Here is a 25,582-nt window from a genome sequence, read left to right as displayed (position 1 = left end):
GGTCGATATTATATTTTTATATGTTGTCACAGGAACCACTACCCGTGTCATCTTCCCCCCATCCTTTTGGGCTCTTTATGGCCAGGAATAAGAAGTCAATTAAAAGAAAATGATCGTTCCATGTTATTCTATAATTTATAGGCTGGTAAATATTCTATATGAAGCTCTGTTATAGAGTTCATTGAGCTAAAAAGGCACAAGGAAACTTACCGCTGTCCGAATCGACAGATAGAAGTGTGGAGAGCGTTGTTGGCATATGGAGCCTACCAGGAAGGTAAGGTCACCGGACAAAATATTAGTCACCCTAACGCGCACGCACAGATGGATCGTTAAGCCTGTACAGATGGTGCACCGAACTAGTCTCGTGCTCAACCGCACGCAATTGCCTCTACGTGAGCATAAGATAGTGACGATCAGTGAGGCACTGATATTTCAAGCGGGTGTACGTCAACAGGGGTAGATGTAAGGATGTGGCAGAGTGACAAAAATGAACAATCTTGTTTGGTCGTGCCCATGGCCATACGGAGCGTGAAGTTGCTGGATTTCTTGGTCTTTCGCAGTGGACTGTTCAACGTGTGTACAAGCAGTGGTGTACTACACGACGTCAGAATTGTGGTCGCAGAAAGATCCTGACTGAGAGGGACCCGAGAAGCGTTCCACGGATTGTGAATCAAAATCGCTTTCCAACCCGACAGGAATTTCTTTAGTCAGCGAATGAAGGTCCATTCCAACCTGTTAGCGAGAGAATATTTCGACGAGAACTGTATGCAGATCAACATTTAGAGTCGTTCACCTCGCAAGGGGCCATTGCTCACGCAGGCACGTATAGCTGTACGTCTTCAATGGGCTAGAAATCATCGAACGTGGACGGTAGCTGACTGGCGGTCTGATGAATCACGTTCTTACCCTTATTCCAATGACGCACGTCGTCGAGTGCCAAATGAAGCATTTCTTCCTGGATGTGTGCAAGATCAGGTTCAAGCCGGAGGTGGGTCTGTGATGTTTTGCGGGTGTTTTTCGTATCATGGATTTGGCCCGTTCGATGAGGTGACCACTAACATGAACCAGCATGTTTATTATTTAAACATTCTGGATGATCAAGTGTTGTCTTTCAGTCAACATCTGCATGATGAGTATGCTATTGATACCCCGACTTTTCAAAATGACAACAGCAAAGTTCATCGGGCTGGACGCATATGTGACCGGTTTTATGAAAAATCCCCCACAGTATTGCATTTGGATTGTCCTGCAAAATCACCTGACTTGAACTATATTGAAATTCTGTGGGACATTTTGGAACAGCGGCTAAAACGCCGACATCAGCTTCCCCGCAATTTGGTGGAATTGGGCGACCAAATCCTCAGCGAGTGGCTTAACCTGGATGCGGCTTACCTGCTCATCCTTGTGGACTCACTTTCTAACCGAATCCAGGCGGTTATCAAGTCCAGAGGCGGAGTTACACGGTATTAAATGATGGTTGTAATGATTTCGCCAGGGGTTACTAATCTTTTGTCCGGTGAGCTTACTGTTTAAAGTATTTCATTCACTCGCAGGCCGTGATGAACCACACAAACTTAGTACATAGTATGTTTTCTTTACTCTAAATTCAATCCGAATAAATTTTATTTTGTGAATAATTTCGTGTTACATGTTTAGTCTTCCAGACCTGAGAGATGGCTATTCTAAATAAATATTTATGATGGATCCTGTGTAATGTTTTAATCCCATCAACTTGGCTCCAGTGGAACAGACTTAATGCGATGCTCCACAGGTCACGTGTATGAAATAGAAAACCTGAAATGTTCCTGACGTTATATATGACAAGAATACAGTATATTATGTATATTATGGTAATGAAGTTGTTCTCTTATCACTGGTTTCGTTGAAAATAAATAACTGTTGTGTTTACTTATATTTATAAACTCTCCCTGAACATTCATTCGAAAAGCAGTGTGTAGGAGTCACTCCAAGTGTTAAACAAGAAGAAGGTATCCAGTTGCTCATTTCCAAACTGACTTAATTCATCTCAGATGTTTTACTTTAGACGTCTCCTCAAAATCATAATCAAGTTTTAACTTTCTCACTTCTGCAAATTTGCTAAATTCTTAGTCACCAAACACTTCATTACTTCACATATCATATGAGTTGTCCATTTGAAGCATACAGCAGACTGGTATCTAGAAGCTCACGGTATATATATATTGGGCAACATAAACTGCATCAGAACGAATGCTAGTTTGAAGAAGTCCGCAGAATACAGCGCTAAACACGTTTTTCTTATGCCTTCTGTAACCGATGGGGTATACATGCATACAAATGATAATAATAATAATAATTATTGTGCTAAGGCAAGGTCCTCGTATATCCACAACACCGAGAAGTTTCCGGATCAATATGTTATAGAATTAACGCCATACAGTTATGCGAGATCGAGGCCGTGGTAGTAATGGTAATTTTCCAGTACCAAGATTAATTGCATTCACAACGAACTAACAAATAGTGCAGTGAAAACCGTGCATATGATCATTAGAAAAAAAAAAACCTGGAGTGTCAAGTCAAATTAGGAACATGACAGGTGAAGAATAGAAAATAAGAGAAAGCGTAATAAACTTTCTAGACAGATGTAATGAAACAAACAAACCAAACCTCTTAAAAATTTTCACAAAAAGAGAAGAATATACAAATGTGGTACTTTCCCAACCAATAACTTAAAAATTCGGAATTTTATACAAGGTAAAAGCTACAAAAAGGAAAGAAGGAAAGCAAATGAGGAAGAATAAAGCAGGAACGGAAAAAGCAGGAAAAAGGAAAGATACGCCTATCTATTGAGAAGTCAAGAGTAACAAGAAATATAAAGAAAGGTTTACACAATTACAAGGTCAGGATACAAGAGCAAAATCTTCGAAGTAAAATCCAAATATAAATCAGAACTGCATCAGTTACCAGTCAGTCACAGCATGAATTCACAGTAAGTAAGATAATTATGCAAGCCGAAATCCCGATTGTCCAATAAATCTGTTCAAAGACAGTCATATTCAAAGCTAAACAATTGTAAACATGAATGGCGAAGCACTGTTTACGTACGATCGTGTGTAGGACTCGCGGAGGTCCAGATACCGCATACGCACAGCTCGAAAGAGAGTTGCAATTAAGTTCATCAATGAAAACATTAAATAATTTGAAAGTGGGTGGAATCTTGGTCCTGAAATGGCATGCTCCTTAAACTTTCAAAGGAAAATTGTTCCTGGTGAAGCTCGAAATTTTACAGAAGATAAATGAATAGTTTGTCATACCTCATCTTGATGTTCGTAGTAATGGCACAGAAAAGACACTTATGTGCACAAGTCCCTAAGGACGGAGATGACGTTTGGTGTTCCACCCTCCACACAGGCTAAAGTCCATCTCAGTTAATCCGGAGAAAGTCCTGGTTTTTATACGGTAGAGTAGAGAGGAAGTAATTGAGGAGAAATACGTCTGGAAGATTTCAGATGTTACGGGAGCGTGCGCAACAAACCAAACAGTGTCGTATGACGTCAGCAGGCAAGACGGTAGTCAGTTGATAGCAGATCGTAGAGATGGATAGAGCTGAAGTCCGTGCAGAGTATGTGATTTACAAATAAATCTATTCACTGATGTATCTGAGTCCCAGTTGCAGAGTAAGACACGGTGTATTATCAAGATGAGTGTGAGTCTATATTAGTAATAGAAAGATAAAGGTTATGTGCATGACGAATTTCGTTGAAATAGATGCCGGTGAAGTGACGAGTCCGTTACACTACCCTCCACAAAGGAGGACACTGATTATTGGTTAAACCAAATTTCAACAGCATTACGAACAGCTTCGTATTCTGCATTGGCAGCGTATTGACGTGCGTTACCGTGGAGCACAAGCACACTTCACGGATATTTGTCCCAAGTAAAGCACCTTCTTTACGCAATAACTGAATCACGCCACGTTATATTCGTTTGCTTGTAACCATTAACATGAATGTTGCTTCAAAGTCTTCCTTTAGTTAGCGGACGCGTGTTTCCAACTGACCACGTTCTGAACTGTTACTTTAAACACGAAACCATGCAATGCTGCCACATCTTGGCTGTCCCGTCAGTAATTATATCAGTGTTTAGCGCAGTCATGTGTGATGTTTTGAGTTATTTCTTCAAATGACCATATTAATATTGGATTACTTCTTCCTAATTTCAATACTGACATGTCAGATATTTGATATGTCACAGTCCATGAGATCATTTCAGATAGCTGGCCTTCCGCTTCTTCACTTGATACCCTACAGAGAATCACGGCACAGTTAGTTCAATAGGTTTCTCTTGCAAGTAAACATGCTTTAGTTTTCCGTGACTGTTGATATACAGTAGATAGTGATCATAGCCCCGGGACTTCAAATTGTACATGGAATGTGAACCACAGGGACATGACTTTTCATTTCAAAAGTCATACATGCATTTGACGTGGATTTCTCTCCTGGACTGGTAAAATAAAACTCCAAGTATTCATGATGTATATGCAGTGCTGTAGTCCGAAACTTTTCACAGGGTATACTCTAAGTCAGCGGATGACAATTATGTCGGAAGCCAGACCACCCTGGCGTTCAGCTAGTTACAACAAACTTCCATCAACTTGGCATCAAGGAGACGTACTGTAGAAGGCGTTTTAAGACCGAGCAGAGTGGCCGTGCGTGTTAACGCGCTACGGCCATAGATCCAAGTTCTGCAGTCGGGAGACAAGTGGGTTCGAACCCCATCGTTGGCTGTCCTTGGAATGGTTTCATGTGGTTCCCATTATCACTTCTAGGCAAATGGCGAGCCAGTTCCACATCTTAGGCTACAATCGTCCTTCCACCTCCTTACTAAATTCCATTCTTATCATTCATTTCATCGTCGTTAGCTCCTTAAAGCTGAGGTTGACGTCAGGAAGGGCATCCGACCGCAAAAACATGCCATAAAATTTCATATCGCCTCATCGCCGACCCCATATAAGGAAACGGGACTAAGGGGTAGTTATACATAGATGAAGAAATGTATATTAAATGCACTAGTATGAGCACCTTACTTTGCTTACACAGTAGTCTTCTACTGGACCTACTTTCAGCTATTTATCTTATTAAAGAACACTCCAAACTGCCTCTTTTGTTATGATATCACACTTCTCACTGCAACAAACTATTGCGTGGAGCATTTGAACAAATATACGTACATAATGCTGTGATGTAAGCAACGATCAGTGATAACTGGTGATGTTATTCATCAAGCTAAACCTTTGATGTTCGCAATAACGTCCGTAGATGGAGAATTAAAACTCTCTTATTGAATGTCGAAATTAAAAAGAGGATAAAAGAAACCAGAAGGTATACGCAAGAAATCAGAAGCCATAATCTAATTAATGGAGTTAAGCATAGGGCAAACGGCATGTACTTGCATGTACCCTCGACTACAGCCCTGTGTATACAGGATATCCTTAAAAAAGGTACCAGTATTTCCAGAGGAGGCAGCACGCAACAAACGAAGGAAGAAAGTTCCTATAAACATTGGTCTCAAGCCCAATATATTCGGAATTATGGTCCGCTACTATCAACGGTCACCATGTCTTCACAACAAGCGCTCGATGTGACCGCCATCCATTGCAATGCAGCCTTCCACCCTATGTCACATGGAATCACGCGTTCGTTGGAACACCCCTGGTGTTGCAGGATTGCATCACAGGCATTGAACAAGCGTTCTCGTATTGCATCCACATCATCTGCGCAGACCGCGTACACCATCGTCTTTATATGTCCCCCAAAGCAAAACATCAAAAGGGTTAAGGTTAGATGAACGGGCAGGCCGAGATTTTGGCTCTCCCTGAGCTCATGGAAGACCCGTGTCAGGTATCACCTCACCCTACGATGTAAAAGGCCGGTGCCTCATCATGCGTGTACCATAATACAACACGCTAGTAGGTTTACAACCAATATTTAAGTAGGAACGTATCTCCGTCTTTAGTTGCATACGACCCCGCCGTAAAGTGCCTCTTTGCCTCAGTATCTCTTGTGTATTCCTGGATCCACTGTCTCGTCTTTTCGTGTTCCTGGACTTGCTCCTGTAGCAATTTCTTTAGCTGCTCAAACGGGCATAACTCCTCCACTACCTCCTTTACCACCTTCCTTATAATTTCAATATCTCCCCAGCTCATGTTGCTACTACTCTGCGGCCCAGGATTTACCTCCACTCCTCCAATGACCAGCAGCACAGTAACCACCATTGCCGCGAGAAGCACCTTCTCCTTCATTGCCATCTCTACCTTACATTCTTTTTTATTATTCGTTCTTTTCCTCATTCTTCCCTGCCATCTCCGTATAGTGACCCTGTACTGTTCAATGCAGATCATCTTACGAGCTTCCTCCACACACTCCACTTGACCCGACCGCTCCCTCACTCTTTCACCACTCCACACAGCCGGCACACACCGCACGACACGTCTGACCTCCTTGCTGGTTTAAGCTAGACAGGACCACCTGATTATTAACCCGTTGCTCCGTCGTAAGTGAGTTACAGTGCAGGTCAGATTCGACATTTGTCGGATAGGAGGCAATGTTGTTATGTCATTCAGTTTAAGAACATAACTTGTAAGATCGGTGATGTATACACAGTACGTGTAGGAGTGAGGTAAATGTGACAAGAGAACTCGTTTTTTTTTATTTTTTTTTTTTTTTGCTAACCGCATTCGAATTGTACCTTTGCTGCAAGAAGGACTGGGACAGGATGATGTCGCGCTCGTGTTGGAGTGAGGCAGAGTGATGTCTCCCGACTTTGCAGCACGTCATAGGCCCACAGCTAATGCCACCTCTTTTCACCAGGATTTCGTGAATATGTCAAATCAGTCAGCGCGAAATCGGCTGCAGGATGGAGGACTGATATCACGGAGGCCTGTGACAATAGGTCCTCGTAAACCACATCATAGCACAGCTTGTGTGAGTTGGACGACAAATTATAGCCCATGGAAGCGTATGTTATTTTCTGATGAGGTCACCATAAGCTTGCACCCATACATTAGTGGCATTAGAGACTGAAGACAATCGAGTGAGAGACTGAACGAACCCTTCATCTCGGAGCGCCGTCGGCAATAAGGGAGTTCCATCATGTTTTGATTCCTATTGAGGATAACGTGACTGGTCTGGTGTAGAGGGGTAATATCCAATAACCTTAGTTACATAATTTGCTTTAACTGTGGACGAGGGCTTTACATTAGTGGATGATAATGCTCGTGCCCATCGAGTCAGAGTAGTCAATCAGTTCTTTGAAACGCATGGCATACAGCGGATGGTGTGGCCGGCATGTTCTCTCGACATTAACTGTGTTAAACATGAATGGCGTGAACTGAAGAGAACAATTACTTATCGTCTTAATCCTCCTGCTAACATTCATCTACTGGCTGAAGATGCTTTCTAAGAGTGGAATAACCTGCCTCAAAACACGCTGGAAAATTTGGAGCTGAGTATGCCTCCTTGTGTTGAAGTATGTCTCAGGATCCAACGTGGTTGCACACAGTGTTGATTCGTCACACAATTAACCATAATTATATGTTCAGAATCTCACACTACCAAATTTGTGATTTTATTGCTTTCCTGTTGCTTCCGCAAAGCTGACTGCATGTTGATTTTCTTCTTATATATCCTTCGTAATGTGTAATGTATATACCTATGTATATACACATAGCAAAACAAGGAGTGTACTGAATCAGAATATGCAAAACTCTTTTTCTGTTCACTGTAGTACCGGTATCTAGAAAGTTAAAGGATGTTGATCGAACCGGGGTTTTTTTCTCAGTGCTGCAGAATGGGGTCCCGTCGCTCTTTTCATTAGAGAGGGCTTGAAATTCAGTGACCCGTGTCAACAGATTTTCTATCGCATCAAACAACTAATTTGTAGGGTAAATTCTGGCACTCCAGCATCCTTTCAGACAGATAATATTTGAAAAAATTAAGTTGTATTATTTAATACCAACCTAATCAAATTTACAAAGAGAAATTAAACAAATAAAAATGTACTCTTTTCAAAATCCTTTAATATTATGTGCTGGTTTACAATTGTATATCCATACTATGCATCAATGTGAAGGTACTCATAGTACCGCTGCTACTCCTCTTTCCATGGAAGAAGATTGATAGCGGGAATTGCGTCACAGTCTTCCAACGGGTTCCTGAAACAAAGGAAAAATATAAATTATCCTGTATTTTTTTCCTTTTGACAGTAATATCTTACTCAGCCTGAAAACAGACTTGTATTTTTTTGTTTTTGCTATTTGCTTTACGTGGCACCGACACAGATAGGTCTTATGGCGACGATGGGACAGGAAAGGCCTACGAATAGGAATGAAGTTGCCGTGGCCTTAATTAAGGTTCAGCCCCAGAATTTGTCTGGTGTGAAAATGGGAAACCACGAGAAACCATCTTCAGGGCTGCCGACAATGGAATTCGAACCCACTATCTCCCGGATGCGAGCTCACAGCTGCGCGCTCCTAACCGCACGGCCAACTCACCCGGTAAACACAGACTTGTATGACAAGTGTTGTGTAATAAGTAACCTACCCGAGATGAGAGAAATCCTTAGTCGGGATATATTCTATTGGATCACAAAAGTATTAGTGGTTCTCTAAGTTTGAGATTGCCGAGTGTTTGTAGGTGGTATCACATGGGACATTCAATAAATTACCTTAGCCATAAAACAGATCAGACCTAAAACACCCTGAAGTATAATAATTTTAGAACACTGTTTTCCTACATCATCGTGCAGTAGAAAGTTAGGTAGAATCCCGTTAACACGTTCGTGCCTTAAAACACCTAATTTTCATACCTTACTGTTTCATTATTTCAGATAATGTTATCCTGGACAAATAAATTATTTGAATATTAAACACCTATTCCCTCGTTTTGTTATTTCTCTGTCCAGAACGTATTTCTTTTCATGGATTCGCTTATCCATTGCATCCACGGAAAAATTCACATAGATCCATAGAACAATACGACTGAATATGTGTGAGAAGTGTATATTTGTTCGAGGTTAGAGCTCTGAAGATTGTATCCTTTGTGTAGCCGAAATTAATCAATTTGACGTGAAGAAGCTTCTGGAATCACACTCGCCACGGAGAGAGCAATGGAATTGGACGTCCAAAATTTACCTGCAGGAGAAGAAATGAAAGGAAACTTCCAGGTAAGTACATAATAATAATTAATAATAATAATAATAGTTTTGGCCCGGCTGAATGGTTCAGACGGTTGAGGCGCTGGCTTTGTGATCCCAACTTGGGGGTTTCGATCTTGGCTCAGTCCAGTGGTATTTGAAGGTGCTCAAATACGTCAGCCTCGTGTCAGTTATAGCACGTTATAGAACTCATGTGAGACTAAATTCGGGCACCTCACCGTTTCAGAAACCCGTAAAAGTATGTACTGGGACGTAAAGCCAATAGCATAATTAATAATAATTTTATGTGCCTATTTCTAGCCTGCTGTAGCCCTTGTAAGGAAGGCCCTCCGATGAAGGTAGGCGGCATCCTTCGTGTATAGGAAATTGTGTGTTATTGTAGTGGATGATAGTGTTGTGTGTGGTGTGTGACTTGCAGGGATTTGGGGGACATTACCAGCACCCAGTCTCCGAGGCAAGGGAATTAAGCATTTAAGGTTAAATTCCCGGATCCGGCCAGGAAATGAACCCGGGGCTCACTGAACCGAAGAGAACTGTACTGACCATTCAGACAAGGAGCCGGAATTTCTAAGTTAGTGAAATATCAGTAGCGTTTGCTCCAGGCGATCGTGACTCTCTGGCTAATATTACGTAGGATTGGGATGATGACGTAATCAGAATAATTACATGACGTTGTACCCTTGCACAGTAACTTGTTAACACGCGAGAGACGAAGACGTAACTGTAGTCACATAGGGAAGGCATAATGAGATTACTCAAGTGAGGGCAAGTTTGTAGTGTGGATTGTCTTGTACGAAACTTTTACCGTGGCGGGGTACATATCTTGATGTAGGTAAAACTTGAAGGAGGTGAAGGTATGCCATGTTTTTTAACAATGCACTTTACTTTCATCCTTCTCTGCACCCTCACATGGTGAAGACACTTGGACAATTCTCGCCCTAAATTCTTGAACTGCCAAATCTAGAAATATCATTCGCTCCTTTACGTGCCTAACAGAATTATTGTTGCGTGCAATAGTATTCTTGATGAATAGTCCTATCCCACACTCTGCCCTTCCCTTTTTAACACCCGTCAAGTACGTTTTATAATAATCTGTCTCTTCCTCTTTATCCCTACTTACCCGAATATCATTAATTCCTAACTCATCCAGATGCGTCCTCTTTGCTAACTCACCGAGTTATACTTTCCTTCTTCAAAAATCCCCATTAATATTGGTAGCTCCCCATCGAATTCCATTTCGTTCGCCAAGTTGTTTCCAAGGAGTCCCTTGCCTGTCACATGGGGTAGGACTCCGTTAGTCCCATAGGTCCTAGGCTTGCTTAAAACGTTCAGAGCGTGCTTGGTGAAAATTCTGTGAAGCAGGATGCTACCCTTACTTACACATAGTCCAAATGAGGATTTCACATCTAACGGGTTACGGACCACCAGTGGATTGCATAGCCCTAGACGCCTGAGCACAAGGAGGGCTATGGCTCAGCATATATCCGAGATGCCCAATCCAGTTCCATAGTAACAGGTATTCCGACGCTCAGGACCACTTACTAGGCCACTCAGCCGTTGTCCGTGGTTCACGAACTAGAACGCGACTACAGTAACCCACATCACGAACGAGAGGGTGAAAAAGATGAGGACGAACTACCTTGAGGCCAGAGAGCTGCACAATAAAAGAAACATATCAACGAATGCGAAGATCAGGCACTACAAGGCAACAGTGAGGAACACGGTTCTGCCTGTGACACGAGGATGGCTTCGGGCAGGGAAACAGAAGAAAGAAGTGAAAAACTCCTGAGGAACATACTGGCACCAAAAATTAGGAGATGAAGTATGGGAACGGAGATCAAGGGACGAACAGTACCGAAACATGAGGACGATCTCAAAAGAAATAAGACTCAAAAGAGCAAGATTTTCTGGATATGTGATGAGGATAGAATGACCATAGGAATACGGAAGAAAACAGGTAGGGCGAAAGGAAAGACTGGAAGCAAGTCGGTTGTCGACCTCCGGAAGGAGTGGACTGAGATTGGAATCTAGGTGGAGGGGACGGTGAATTGGAGAAGTAAATATGCACCAACTAATTCGCCGGAGGTCAACGGCAGAGAAAGGTACAGGAACATAATATAGTAATAACAATTGGGGAGATTAGAGGAGAGAATATCAAAATATCAGCTGAAGAATGGGAGAGAGAGAGAAAGAGAGAGAAGAAGAAGAAGAGAAGAAGAAGAAGGGGTTCTAGTTGAAGAAGAAAAACAAAGCTACTAGTGGTCCTACAGAGGCAGTAACGAAAGAAGAAGAAGACAGTATACCAGTGAAAAATTTATTTGATTCATTCATTTGTTTTTTTTCGTGGTGAAGTTAGTGCTCAAGGCCCCTCTCTTGCACTTAAGCGCAGCATTAAAATTATATTGTTATGCAGTACAAGTTATAACAAACCATAAAACATTAAATACAGTAGTAATAATAACAAATATGGAGATAGTCATAATAGCAATAAATATACATTGTAGAACATAACAATATAAAGGAAGACGGTAGCAATCGTTAAACTAACAATAGTAATAATATAAGATGGAAATGCAGTAAAACCTATAACTAGCATATATATTGTATCGCATCCTGTCATAATTTCGGCCTAGCTCAGGGTAGAAGCGCGCGGTGCTTCCGAATGTGGGCAATAAATCTCTAATTACTAAAATATTCTAAAGTACAGTATATGGGCAGGAATACCTACATATAAGTCTAGTAAATGAGAACGCAGCTCATCGGGTAGAATAGATTTATTCGACCGAAAACATGAATTAAAATCAGACTAAATAAAAAAAACACAACATACGAATAACCGCTCAATGGTTGGTCAAAGAAAAGTGACACGCAAATATGCATAAAGTAACATTATTAACAAAAGCGTTTACAAATACGAAAAAGCGTAACGAACCCGAAAAATAGCAAAACATATATGCATGGAATATGTTTGAATTATACTTTATTTCGTTATGTTGCCTGCCTCGTTAAGTCCCTCGTATGTGTATGTTTAGTCATCAGCCCGAAGGCTGGTTGGATCCTCAACAGCTCCGCCATCAGCTGTCATAGATGGCCTAGACATCACTGAAGAGGTGTACTAGGGAAATGAAGCGTGAGGTAGTTTCCCGTTGCTTTCCTCACTGAGCCAGAAGTTGCTATTACATATCAGTCTGCCAAGCCCACTGAAATGCATGCACAAACCGACCCTATGAGCAACAGTTTCGCACCATTCATAACAGGGACTGGCTGCAAAAGGAATGGCATTACTAGCATCGCTCATACCTCAGTCACTTCCATAGTGTCAAAGCCAAGTATAAGACAGAGACAGATCAAGGAAAGTAACAAAATTGCTCTAGCCTATGCCAGACGACGTAGTGCACTGTAAACACTAGGTCCCACCAGCAAAGTTCCTAGTTACTGAGCTCGATAGCTGCAGTCGCTTAAGTGCGCCCAGTGTCCAGTATTTGGGCGATAGTGGGTTCGAACCCCACTGTCGGCAGCCCTGAATATGGTTTTCCGTGGTTTCCCATTTTCACACCAGGCAAATGCTGGGGCTGTACCTTAATTAAGGCCACGGCTGCTTCCTTCCCAGTCCTTGCCCTTTCCAGTCCAATCGTCGCCATAAGACCTATATGTGTCGGTGCGGCGTAAACCACTAGCAAAAGTCCCTAGTTCTTTGAGCGAAGGCTCGATATGTAACCGTTTATGAGATGCGATAGTGATATCCGATACATTAGTAATTGGCCTAATTTACATATATACTCTCCGATCACTCGGACACAAATATATAAAACACCTGTTCAGGACTGCCTCTAATTTACCCATCAAAACTAACACAGATTCTAATCATATGGGTCCGTACCCATGAGCATTGATAAGGTAAGAATCTTTCTTCTCAAAATTAGCCATCGGGCTAAGTCTCTCCGTTAATCAACAAAGGACAGCATCACAACACAGAAATAAATACACTGGGCAAATCAATAAGCAGCATGTATATCACACCTGCAAATGAAACACACACATAATATACACTGAAATTGAGAGGGGCGTCGGGTCTCGATCTCAACATATCCAGTACCGAACATTGCATGCTCACACACATACACAGCATATGAGCATTTTTAACACGACATGGAAGATCAGCTGGTTAGCAAGAAACATCAAAATAACTGGGCTTTGTGATCCGGCATTTCACGCAGTTAACGGTATCATTTGTAAATACTTTCACTTCGCTCTGCCTCCTCAGCCTACCGCTGACTCAGAGGATCCTGGCTACCTGGGAGTGCAATTATCACGTCGGGGCCTGGCCGACAATCTGAGTGCTTCATAGAGGCACGTAAATCTCACTGATAAAATATAGCTCACAGCCTCGCACATTCTGGCGTAAACAGGCTGACTTACCAATCCATATAAAGCACAGCTCGAAACATATCACCATGACTTTCCTCGTCTGTTTCTTGTCACCTCAGTCCCGTAAATATCTGTCGGCAATTCTCTAGCCTCACATATGAAAGATCCTCGGTTCGACGACGGCTACATTCTTGAATTTGCTTGCCACCCTACTCAAATGCCCTATTCTACTCTCGACGTTGAAAGATCTCCCGGTGCGTCTCCTCGCAGCTGAAATTCATGCGTCATGCAAGGAAACATCTTAACGTATGCTGTCCCTAGTCTGATCCCTTTAAATATTTCGACGCTGATGGCGTACAGCCCATTAGGTATTATGAAGAATCTGCCCAAACTGTTCTATTTAAAACTGAACGCACACAGGCATAAAATACTAACAACTAAAGCACACTCTTATATCTAAGCTGTTCTCACCCTGCATCCCACCTAATTTATATACAACACTTAGCTCGGGGCCCTAGCATGCATACAGCCCTGGAAGTATTTCATTTTACTTAAAATGAGCAAAACAAATGCCATTCTGGGTTACATTTAAAGATTACTTGTTTCATTATAACCTAATTTGTGCACCAAGGTATCACTTGACATGATTATAGAACAAAATGACTTAAATTGGCAGCAACTTAGCCATCAGCGAAGAATCATATGACCGCCATGCCATACGTGTCTAGCCCAATGACGACGGTACACAGCACAGGGATGAAGGTCCTCTCCTCGACTCCGGGTTATTTCATCGTTGTAGTCTGCTTGATGTCGGTCGTATCTGGAACTGTTAAGTCACGTCAGAAACATCTACTTCACCGCTTAGCGTGCTCGTACACACGATTACGACCTTAGTATTTGGTTATTATTGCTATATCCTCCGGGCAGATGTGAGTATAATCTGTGCGGCACTATTTTAAGGAAACTGTCCAGGTTGTAATCAGTCCTTGGCAGCGGTTATATTTCAAACTACTCGCACACGTTAATAACATAGTTCGCGTACGCGTTAAATAATACTTATATATTTTATATCGTCTCTAGCTCTTGTGAGCTAACTCATGGCGATTGTACTTAAGTCTATCAAGCACTTCTTGTTGGCTCGCGAATTACGACACGCCGCACTTGGAGTTTCAAAGCAGCTGGTGAATGAGACAATGAGTGAGTGAGCGACTGACTGAGACTCAATGAGATACCGAGGGACCGAGCCAGAATGAGAGTTAATTAGTAACTGAGAGCCCTTCCTTTCTTACTGCAGAATTTGTAGTCTCTAGAGGACCGACCTCGATAGCCGCAGTGCGGTCTGTATCCAGTAATCGGGAGATAGTGGGTTCGAACCCCCACTGTCGGCAGCCCTGAAGATGGTTTTCCATGGTTTCCCATTTTTACACCAGGAAAATGCCGGGGCTGTACCTTAATTAAGGCCACGGCCGCTTTCTTCCCCCTCCTATTCCATCATCGCCATAAGACCTATCTGTGTCGGTGCGACGTAAAGCAAAATCGCAAAAAAGGGAAAGTCTCTAGAGGACGCTATCTTCGAGGGTAAACCCGTCTAACAATCCTTTTTCATTTGTAAGAGCTGGCCAGCTGTCAACGGCCGCTCCTGTAAATACGCACATCTCTCAATTCAGCAGAAGTAGATACTATTTTCGACACTTCTTACTTGATAATTCTAATCTTAATTATGTGTGGTGTCAGATCTGTGGAATTTAGCATGGTGGCGGATTAATTGATTGAAGTTCTGATGATTCCAGCCCTGGAGAAGAGAAGTTTGTCAACCTGTGACAATTGTTCTGTACATCCCCTAGTTTAAAACTCACCCCCTCCACGTTGCTGCGCGTAGGTACACCGACATTGTAGGGGTGTATATGATTGAAATCAGGGCTTGCGGCTCAATTCGGACTAGAGGAAATCGTTCCTACCGGAGCACTGCAGGATTCTCACAGCTTCCGCCACGGCAATCCAGGGTTCCTTCCTTCACTCCCCGCGACTATATGGCGCACTAAATAAAATTATGCCACAGTTTTATTATAAATAAATTGAAGCTTATTAAGATATGATTCAATATTTCTAATTTTTAGGAAGATGTGCTCATTCACGCACTCACCATTCAAGTCAGCGAGAAGCATTCAGCATGTTATTTCGGCAATCCATCTTACATCTACTACGAGAATGCATATCTCTAATTTGACAGGGAGGGTATGTCACAGTTTGTAAGTTCTGAAATGACTGACAGATATAGTCCAGTAAAATTATACATTTTGGTATAGAAAATGTCGGGTGGTTTTGATTAGTATTGAACCTGTACTGTAAAGTCCAAGAATTTGACCTTGGCGACACCACCGCGCGTCACCTGGCATTGGAAAAACATCAGAATTGTGTACCTTTTCTCTGTTTTTTCAAAATATCTTCCCAACGGATGTAGCCCTGTAGGTTACGTAATGATTCCTGTAAAGATTTTCGAACAAATGTGTTTTTATCAAAAATTTGCAAAAGTTTAGCAACTACGTAAGCCAGAGTGTTGAATTTGGGCTAAAGTTTCGGCAAATTTATTCTACCTTAAATTTAGAAAGAACAGCTTTCTTTGTTAGACCAGCCGTTAGGGGACATTTTGAAAAATATCTGAGAACATTCAAATATGTCAAAGTTTTCCAATGCCGAAGGGCGCACGGTGACGCCCCAAGGTCAAAAACTTCGATTTTGCAAGACAGGCTCAAAACTTAACAGCATATCATAAAATAAAATCTACCCGACCTTTTGCAGAGCAAACCCCTATATTCAGGACGATTTTACTGGACCTCAGTTTACAACTCCCTGGAGAAGGGACAACGTGTGGAGACTGGGACGCTCGCGCTCATGAAGCCATGACAACTCCCTACAATCAAGTGAAATGTGTGAATCACATCACAGCTTACATACTACTTAAATTTAATACAGCTGCTTAAACTTCGTTCGAGTATCTTATTACTCTCTTGAAATATGTCAGGAAGTACAATGTCGCATTAATCTAGAAATGGTAAGATTAGGAATTATACCAGTTATATTTTAAGATAGTTTGGATATTTAGTAGGGTACCATTTGAGAGAAAAAATGGATTTATGCATTTTACGGCATGTATTTGTCACATGATCAGCCCAATTTAGTGTCACAGTCATTATAGCACCTACGTTTCTTACTGACGTGTACTAGGGCACGAGAGTATTATTTAAAATAACAGCGGGTGAATGTCTAATTTTTAACGAACTTAGGCTTCTTTTGGTACCCAGTATTATAGTCTGAATTTTGATAGGATTGATTAACAACCTGTTATGTCTATCACAGTTACCGAGTCATCGTAAGTCAAACTTTACTCTGTGAATGGCTACATGTACATCTTGTGGATAAGAATGATAAAAATCAGATCATCTGCTTAGATATGGTACTTGCTAAATTTCAGCGCATCCCCTACGTCGTGCACGCTAACGAAAAATAATAGTGGACCTAAAACCGACCTCTATGGGTCACCTATTGACTTAAACCTTGCTGAGTACATTGTTCCCACTGATACAAGTTGCCGGCGGTCAGCGAGGTAGGAGCTTAGAAATTGAAGAAATGTCACAATTAGTAAGTTGAGACAACGGTGATTTTGGAGTAGTGAATTATTGCTAACTGTATCAGAGGCACACATTAAGTCTAGTAGTGTTGCTAAAATCACGCAACGTCGGTCTATTGCGTGCCTGATAACACCTGTAACTCGCAGTAATGATGTCGACGTATTATGCCCTTTTATAAAGCCCACTGAAAAGGGGCAAGGAAATCATTCTGGGTCAGATATACAGTAATTTGTGCATGGAGTAGACGTTCGAGTGCTTATGAGACGGATGGGAGAATGTACAATGAGCGGTTATCTCATGGAGAATCCAAGGGATTCATGGTAGGACTTATTAGTGCGTCTTTCCAACGTCAGGGAATACTCCATTGGTTATTATTATTATTCTCGTATCAGAAACATACATGTTGTACACAGTTATAATTACTGTATTACATTTATCCAAAACTTGGCCACTTCCAATGCATTTTTTGATGCTTGATATAGTTCATCTTCTGTGCAGGAGGCTGGACATAGACGACACTGGAGCATATGTTGGACGGTCTGGTCTTCTCCGCAGTCACATTGGATTTTTTCTTGATCTATATAGCCCCATCTTGCCAAATTAACCTTGGATATGCCAACTCCAGATCTCAGTCTATTCAGGGACTTCCAGGTCATCCATTCTTCATCGTAGCCAGGAGGTAGAGGTTCAGAAAATCTTACGCAGCCAGGAGGAGGGTAGGATGTAGCCCTCCATAATTGCAACCTGGCTTTTTCAGTAGTGGTTCTAAGTTCCTTTGAAGTTCTGAGGAAACTCTTCCTTGACTTTAAACGTTGCAGATGCGGTTCATGCCCATATAGAGGATGGGTCCTTTCTTGTTCCACTGTCTTTCTTTCCTTGTTCGCAGCTATTTCTCTTCGAACAGAAGGAGGTGCTATTCCTGCAAGGTGGTAGAGCCATTCAACTGGAGTGGATTTCAAACAACCTGTTATAATTCTGCAAGTTTCATTGAGAGCTATATCCACCTGTTTGGCATATGTTGAATTATACCAGACAGGACACGCATACTCTGCCGCAGAATAGCATAGTGCCATTGCAGAAGTTCGGATGGTTTCAGGTTGGCTACCCCACTGTGATCCGACCAGTTTCCGTAAAAGATTGTTCCTGGTGGAGACTTTCGATTTGCAGTTCATGCAGTGCTTCTTGAAAGTAAGAGATCTATCAAGTGTCACTCCTAGATATTTTGGAGACTCGCAGTGTTCCAGTTCGACTCCTGACCATACTATCTTTAACTTGCGAGTAGCTTCCCTGTTTCTCAGATGAAAAGTACACACTTGTGTCTTTGAGGGGTTCGGTTTAAGCTGGTTTGTGCTGTAATATCTAGAAAGATCATTAAGGGCATCCGTGAGGGTGATCTCCACTGTTTCAAAATATCTTCTCTGAGTGGCTAGAGCGAGGTCATCAGCATACAAGAAGCTACTGCAATTGGGGGCTATGGGTTGGTCGTTTGTGTATATATTGAACAGAATTGGAGCCAGCACACTTCCTTGCGGAAGACCGTTTTTCTGTAGTCTCCATCGACTACGCTGTTCTTGGAAATCAACAAAGAACCTGCGATTCTGCAAAAGAGTGGCGATGAGTCTTGTTAGGTTAAAGTCCTTGGTTAGATTGTAGACCTTCACTAATAGTAGCTGGTGGTTGACAGTGTCGTACGCTGCTGGTAAGTCAACAAATACCACTCCTGTCACCTTACGAGCCTCAAACCCATCTTCTATAAACTGTGTGAGGTTTAATAACTGTCCAGTACAGCTTTTACCAGGACGAAATCCAGATTGCTGAGGTATAAGTAATGGGTCAATTATAGGTAATAGGCGATTTAAGATCAATCTTTACAGCAGTTTGTAAAGGTGACATAGTAGCGCAATTGGTCTAAAATTCTTTGGATCATTCCCTTCTTTACCAGGATTCAGTAAGGCAATCACTCGGCTCTTCCGCCATACCTTTGGAATTTGGTTTCTGCTCAAACAGTTATTGAAGAGTCGGAGAATCCATTTCTTTGTCATTAAGCCAAAGTGTTTAATTTGCTCAGTTCTTATATCATCCAAGCCAGCTGATTTTCCATTTTTACTCTGTTTGATAGCCTTCTCTAATTCTTCCATGCTGAGTGATGATGTTAGGTCGTCGCTCTCCTCATGCTCTTCTCTTTGCAGTTTCGGTTTTTGTGATTTTTGGGTTGCCTTCCCGTTCAGCAGTAACTGATGTGCTATTTGGTTAGCAGTGATATTATGATGTGCGGTGGTCTTGGTTGGATCATTGCTTAGACGTCTCAGAAGTCTCCAAGCTTTATGACTGTCTCTTTTCAGGTCCAAGGTTTCAATAGTTTGTATCCACTGATCCCTTTTGGTCTCTCTAATAGAGGAAATAAGCTTGTTCCCTGCTTCCACAGTTACTTCACTGAAAGGATTTTCTTCAAATAAGTTGCTGTATTCTGCAAGTAGTGTGGCTTGATCTGAAGTAAGCCCCGGGATATAAGATGTTCGACAGCCACGGGGGATAGGCATCCTTGAGCATCTCTTTACAGCTGTGGTGAAGGTGTCATAGTAACTGGGTACTGGTTCTATAGCAGATATTTCAGCGTCCAGTAATTCCGCAAATCTTGACCAGTCTGCCTTCTTAAAATTAAACCTCCTCCGAAAGGATACCATCTGAGGTCTTATAGCAGCAAATACTTGGCACATTATTTGGTCTATGCTGTGTATTGGGTATTGGGGAACAGACAGATTTTACACATTGTTGGTTGATATTGCTGCTGCCAAATATGAGGTCACGATTGTAAGCTCTTCTCCACCTGCCACTGTTAAAGGATCCAGGTAGTCTTGCATCATGGATTAAAGTCAGCTGGCTTATTTCTGCCCATTCTTGTACTGCTGTCCCGTTCTCATCTTCATGGTCATAGCCCCAGAGAGGACTATGGCTGTTGAAATCATCGATCACAATTTGCACATGCTTGTTTCCGAAATTGGATGGTAGGTTTACAGTGAACTGAGCACCAGGTGGTTTATAAAGGGATGAAATGGTGCAATTAGCTGTTTCTACAGTAAGGATTTCAATGTTGTTTTCCTCTGTGAATGCTGTGGATGAAATCTGGAAATCTGGATGAACAAAAATAGCACTTCCATATTTATCATGAGGTCTTTCAATGGCGAGACGCATTCCATCTATTTTTGGCCTGCGAATATCACAACCTCTATGTGTCTCCTGTATGCACAGTATGTGGCACTGGTGCTTCCTGCATAGTTCTTGTTGCAGTTCTCCATTGGTAAGGCAGTAGTTGAATATGAGAGTCAATGTTGGCAGTGCATTATCGATTACGTTTCAATTAATTTTATAGAGATAGACACAGATATATTATTTATCGCATCGGAAGTGATAGAGCCCAGCACACGTTTAACATCACTTACGCTAACGGTGTGGAAAGAGAACTGGTCGTGCTCGCAATGACATGCGGGTGTTGTTGGGTTAACAGGTAATGGAACATGTCCTACCTTGGGGTGAGGAAAGTAACTATTGAATGTACCTAGAGGCATGTTGGGGATGTGCTCTTCTACGGCTTTGCATATTCCCGAAGATTGTAGCTTCTTACAGGTTTGGACTGAATTACTATTTGCCACTAACTGATGAAAGCAGTGAAGTGATGGGAGGGAATTTACTGCTTCTAATTAGCTGTTTAACTTTGTTCATAAGTTTCCCCCGCTAGAGCCTCGGAATAGGCCTCCTCCGCTGACATGTACTGGCTAATTGGGCATGCTTCACCTCACATGACGTTATAACCTAACGCTGACTACGTGTGCAAGCTTAACCTAACATACTTGGATTTGACACCAGGTTTAACCTAAGAGGGTTGCTAACCTCATAGACCATTTTCGATGCCCAAGAACTGAGAGTACAAGCTTAACCTATCAGCCGACATTTTCCCGAAACCTTATAGAAGCAAAGGTTTTTGCTATTTAGCTTTACGTCGCACTACACATATAGTCTTATAGTGACAAAATGATAGGAAAGGGCTAGGTGTGGGAAAGAATTAGCCGTGGCCTAGGGTAAGGTACAGCCCCAGCAAGACTCAAAATATGCCACTCGGACTAATAGCATAAGAGTGCAAGCTTAACCTTACAGGTGCAGATTCGACCCCAGGCTTAACCTCAGAGACTCAAGTTCGAAGCCGTGGCTAACCGTGCAAACGTAACCTTACAGGCTTGGTTTCGTTCCCAGGCTTAACCTAACTGTCATAGTAGGCAAGATAGCTGCTGTACATTGATTTTATAAGACTAGGCGCAGGGCAATCTCAGGGTCTCGGGGCTGAGCTAGGACTACTGAATAAGATGGCAGTTATAAATTCGTTTCATGGGACAAACTCTTGGGTGGCGCCTCTCCTCCCTCACATCCACTTCTACTTCCACCTCCTATACCTCCGCCTTCCAAGCGGCTCTATCCTCATCCTCCTCCTCACACTCATATTATTAAAGAAACACTTGTGTGTTTCGAAGTTATAGGTTGTGACATGTCTTCGCACGTGTTTCTTGACGCTCAGAGCATACTATTGCAGTGATCACGTAGCTGGCTTGCGCTAGCTTTGGAGTTGTCCTTCACGCGTTTTTGGTTAAGGGAACATTCAAATTCTAATTTAAAATTTAGAGCATAGAGATTTGAACTGTAGAAACTTAAACTAAGACGGGGGTGTCGACTTCTTGTGTTCAGAACACACTCGAAACTTAAATCTACTGGTGATGATATGTCTAACGCTTGAGATAAGATAACGTGTCAGAGCATGTGACTTAAAAGTCGCGTTGTTTAAACATGCAGTGATCACATGGATACGGTCATGCATTTTTAGACTTGTCCGCTATCAAGCTCTCTCTTTTTCCGTAAATTCAAGCAAATTCAAGCTATACGGAAGGATTCTTACTTAGTCGATAAGATACTGTGCTAGAAAGTTGCTCCCTTTTTATTTCATCATGACAAGGACATTGATAATCAATGTTAAACTCTCTCAAGTGAACGGAACAAATTTGTGTTCAGAGGTAGCTGTATTGGATTGCACTGTGTTGTTGGCACCAAATTCGGTAGTTTAGTATTTAGCCCGCATTTCCCTTAGTGTCTGAAAACAGATGAAAATGAAAGGCAGACGCAACGAATTGAAGGTATCTGGGACTGCGATGGGAAAAACAAATATTCCGTATCGCTTTCTAGCTATGATCATGAACGCTAACTTGTCAAGAGCAGATCTAGTGTTCTCGAAGGGATATGAAAAAAGGAATGGTTGCGCGAGTATCTACTATCAAAATTTGAAGTTACCGATCTGCATGAATTAGGATGTCCATCATTACAAACTCATTTCTAGGAGCATAGCGCGGATACAAGTAAACCATCTGTTTATGGTCATTAATTGGTTCTGTCATAATGCATGCCGGGAAGTGAACCACATATATATAGTAAATTGAAGTTTTCAAATGTCGATTCTGTCAGTGAGAAAGAAACAATTGCAGAATAAACATATCATGCCATTTCTATCTGACACTAAGTGAAACACTGTTGAAAAGACGTTTGTAAACTTTTATGTTTTCAAAAAAGAAACTAAACACTTTTACTGAAGAAGAGTTTAATGCATTGCCAAAAGCATTTCTAATGAATGTTCTGCGAATTTTGTAAAGATAAGAAGACCTCGGAGAAGGTACCTCGTAAGTGGACGCAAGATCCTGTTCTGTCGGAGCTCCGAACGTGTAGTCTACATATTGTGATTCTATCTAAGAGGCACTCAGTGGAACAGTATCGTTCATGTGTGAACATGTCATGTCATCACGGACCTAAAATAACGAGTTTACTTCTTTATTAACATTTACCACGGCTGCGAAGGGAGTGGACAAGTTGACACAGAAAATGATGGAGAGACATGCTGGGAGAAAGTTAAAGAAGCATGCTGAGCATTGTCTCATCAATAAACTGATAGATCTTCTTCGTTTCGAGCTTCATCTTCTTGGATATCAGTACTGATATCCTGGAACTCGACTCGATGTTTGCTTGGTACGTGGTTATCCTGGTATTAATTTGTTGGATGATGCTTGCAATGAACTTGGCATGGCTTAACATGAAAGCAAACTTGAACTGAGACGTGTAGCTGATAATAATCGCCTTCATAAAGTTATGCAGAGTGAGACGTCACCAAAATAAACTGTTTCCGAGGAGATAGCAGAATTTGTCGTCGCTGGTTCAATGAAAGAGAAATTGTTGGTAGGTGGAGATATTATGGGACGAATAAGGAAGGAAGATATTATTTGAAACATGACGAAATAGATTAACTTGATCAAAAATGAAAGTGTACACACATGCTGAAATAAATACTATTTGTGTAACATAATGCAGTTGTTGCTTGATTTGTGACCTGTTAATTATACTGTTCTCCAAAATCCTAACTTAACTAGTAGTGATCACGTTGACTGATAAGTTAAATCTTGTTTTAGGCTATAGTAGAGAGGAGAGGTAAAGGTTCTGGAATAAAATGCACCGAACGTTTTAAAGTACATACTCTTTATTTACCCATGAATTAAAGACGTCACTGAAACCAGGCCATTTGGCATACAGTTTATTACCACGACAACGAATAACGCGTTCTATTAATACTAAATACACTTAAGAAAATGGAAATTGCAACACCATGAATGCATTGGTCGTTTGTGTTGATTTTGAAGATATGGAACGATGCCATGTAGGTATGTAAACGATCAAAGTTTCAGATCCATTGGATTGTTGCTACAGGTCACCCCACGTGATTGGTCGCGGAGGAATCAACTCCAGTATACGGACTCTGGTGTAGCGTAGTTGACTTTCAGTCTGTGCAGTGAAGTGTTCCCCGTCAAACATGCCTCGACGACAGAGATGAGCACGCTATCAACAACTGTCACCGTTTGAGAGGGTTCGGATAATTGGGCTGTGTGAGGCTGGATTATCGCTAAGGACTGTTGCTGCGCGTGTTGGCCGACAGGCATCTCCGGTAGAACTTGTATGGCAGCAGTGGTCAAATGAAGGTACCCACACTCGTAGACCTGGCACAGGCCAAGCGCAACAGACAAGTGTGAGAGAGGATCGCCGCATCATTCGGATAGCCCGGATGGAACCCCATGCAACAGAAGCGCAAATTCGAGCAGCTGTGGCACCCCACGTTACAAAAAAAAACAGTTGGTAATCGTCTGCGTGCAGCTGGCTTACGAGCCCGTGTCCCTGCAGAAGGTGTTCCATTGACCCCACAACAGCGACGGTGAAGACTGGCCTGGTGTCGAGAAATATCGACGTGGGTCGACGAGTGGCATAGGGTCGTCTTTAGTGATGAATCGCACTTCTGCCTTGCCCGCAGTGATCGCCGGAATCGTGTGCGCCGACGTACCGGGGGGAGGGGCCGCCCAAAACTTACTGTCGAGAGGCACACAGGGCCAACAGCAAGCGTTATGGTCTGGGGAGCTATTTGCTTTAATGTGAAATCGCAATTAGTGCTTGTTGAGGGCACTATGACTGCTCGACAGTACGTTGACAGGGTACTCAATCCAGTGGTTGTCCCTATGATGGCGAACATTGCTAATGGGATGTTTCAGCAGGACAATGCCCGGGTTCACACTGCACGCATCTCCAGAGAAGCTCTTCACATCACAACCTTAGAATGGCCTGCCAGCTCCCCGGACCTCAATCCTGTGGGACCATAATGGGTCGACAACTGGCCAACCGTCCTCAGCCACCCACAACTCTGGAACAACTGACCCGTGCAGTGCAGCAAGCATGGGCCACAATTCCTCAGGAAGCGATCCAGGCCCTTATTGACTCCATTGCTCGACGAATTCATCAATGTATTGCAGCTCGTGGTGGCACATCCTGTATTGATTATTGCGGTCATAGGGACCTGAAATTGTAATCATCGAATCACAACTGAACACTCGTCCTGCATGTTCAATTGCAGCAATGTAGCACCACTCCTTCTGGGTGTTGCAATGTCCAATTTCTTCAGTGTATTAAATAGTGATCAAGATATTTTATTTTCTGAGCTCTTCGATATAGAATCCTCATTGACAGGCTGTCCGGAAAGATCGTGAAGTAAATAGTAACCTGAATTAATAAGCTTAACACTATTGATTTGAAGAATATCTGCGCTCCAATTGCGGGTGTATCATTTTTGCGACGACAGACATGTATTTGCTGATACGAACAATATCAACTTTTTGAAAGCGATGGCGTCGTGGATCAGTCGTTTTGATTACATGATGAATACAATCTAAACGTAGTGTATTCTTGGAAACAAGACGCGGAATTTTGCCAATGGTGTGATCAGGCTTCTCGTTGTAGGTAGACACTAGTTTCGGTGGGAGATCAATCAG

At 42.2% G+C, this 25,582-nt stretch overlaps 1 protein-coding gene across 1 annotated transcript in view; it reads right to left on the bottom strand.

Moving 5' to 3' along the window:
- Nucleotides 1-8,036: 8,036 nt before the first annotated feature.
- LOC136864648 (peroxidase) overlaps nucleotides 8,037-25,582 on the bottom strand; it is a 331,409-nt gene continuing 313,863 nt past the window's right edge. Inside the window, exon 14 of the mRNA XM_067141918.2 lies at nucleotides 8,037-8,191. Coding sequence (XP_066998019.2) covers nucleotides 8,128-8,191 — 64 coding nt within the window. The 3' untranslated portion in view covers nucleotides 8,037-8,127. The remainder of the gene's footprint in view (nucleotides 8,192-25,582) is intronic.

Source organism: Anabrus simplex, chromosome 2, assembly GCF_040414725.1.
Source record: "Anabrus simplex isolate iqAnaSimp1 chromosome 2, ASM4041472v1, whole genome shotgun sequence".
In the NCBI taxonomy this organism is placed as follows: domain Eukaryota; kingdom Metazoa; phylum Arthropoda; class Insecta; order Orthoptera; family Tettigoniidae; genus Anabrus; species Anabrus simplex.
Note: the sequence above shows the minus strand (reverse complement) of the source record. Positions and strands in the feature narration are given on the sequence as shown.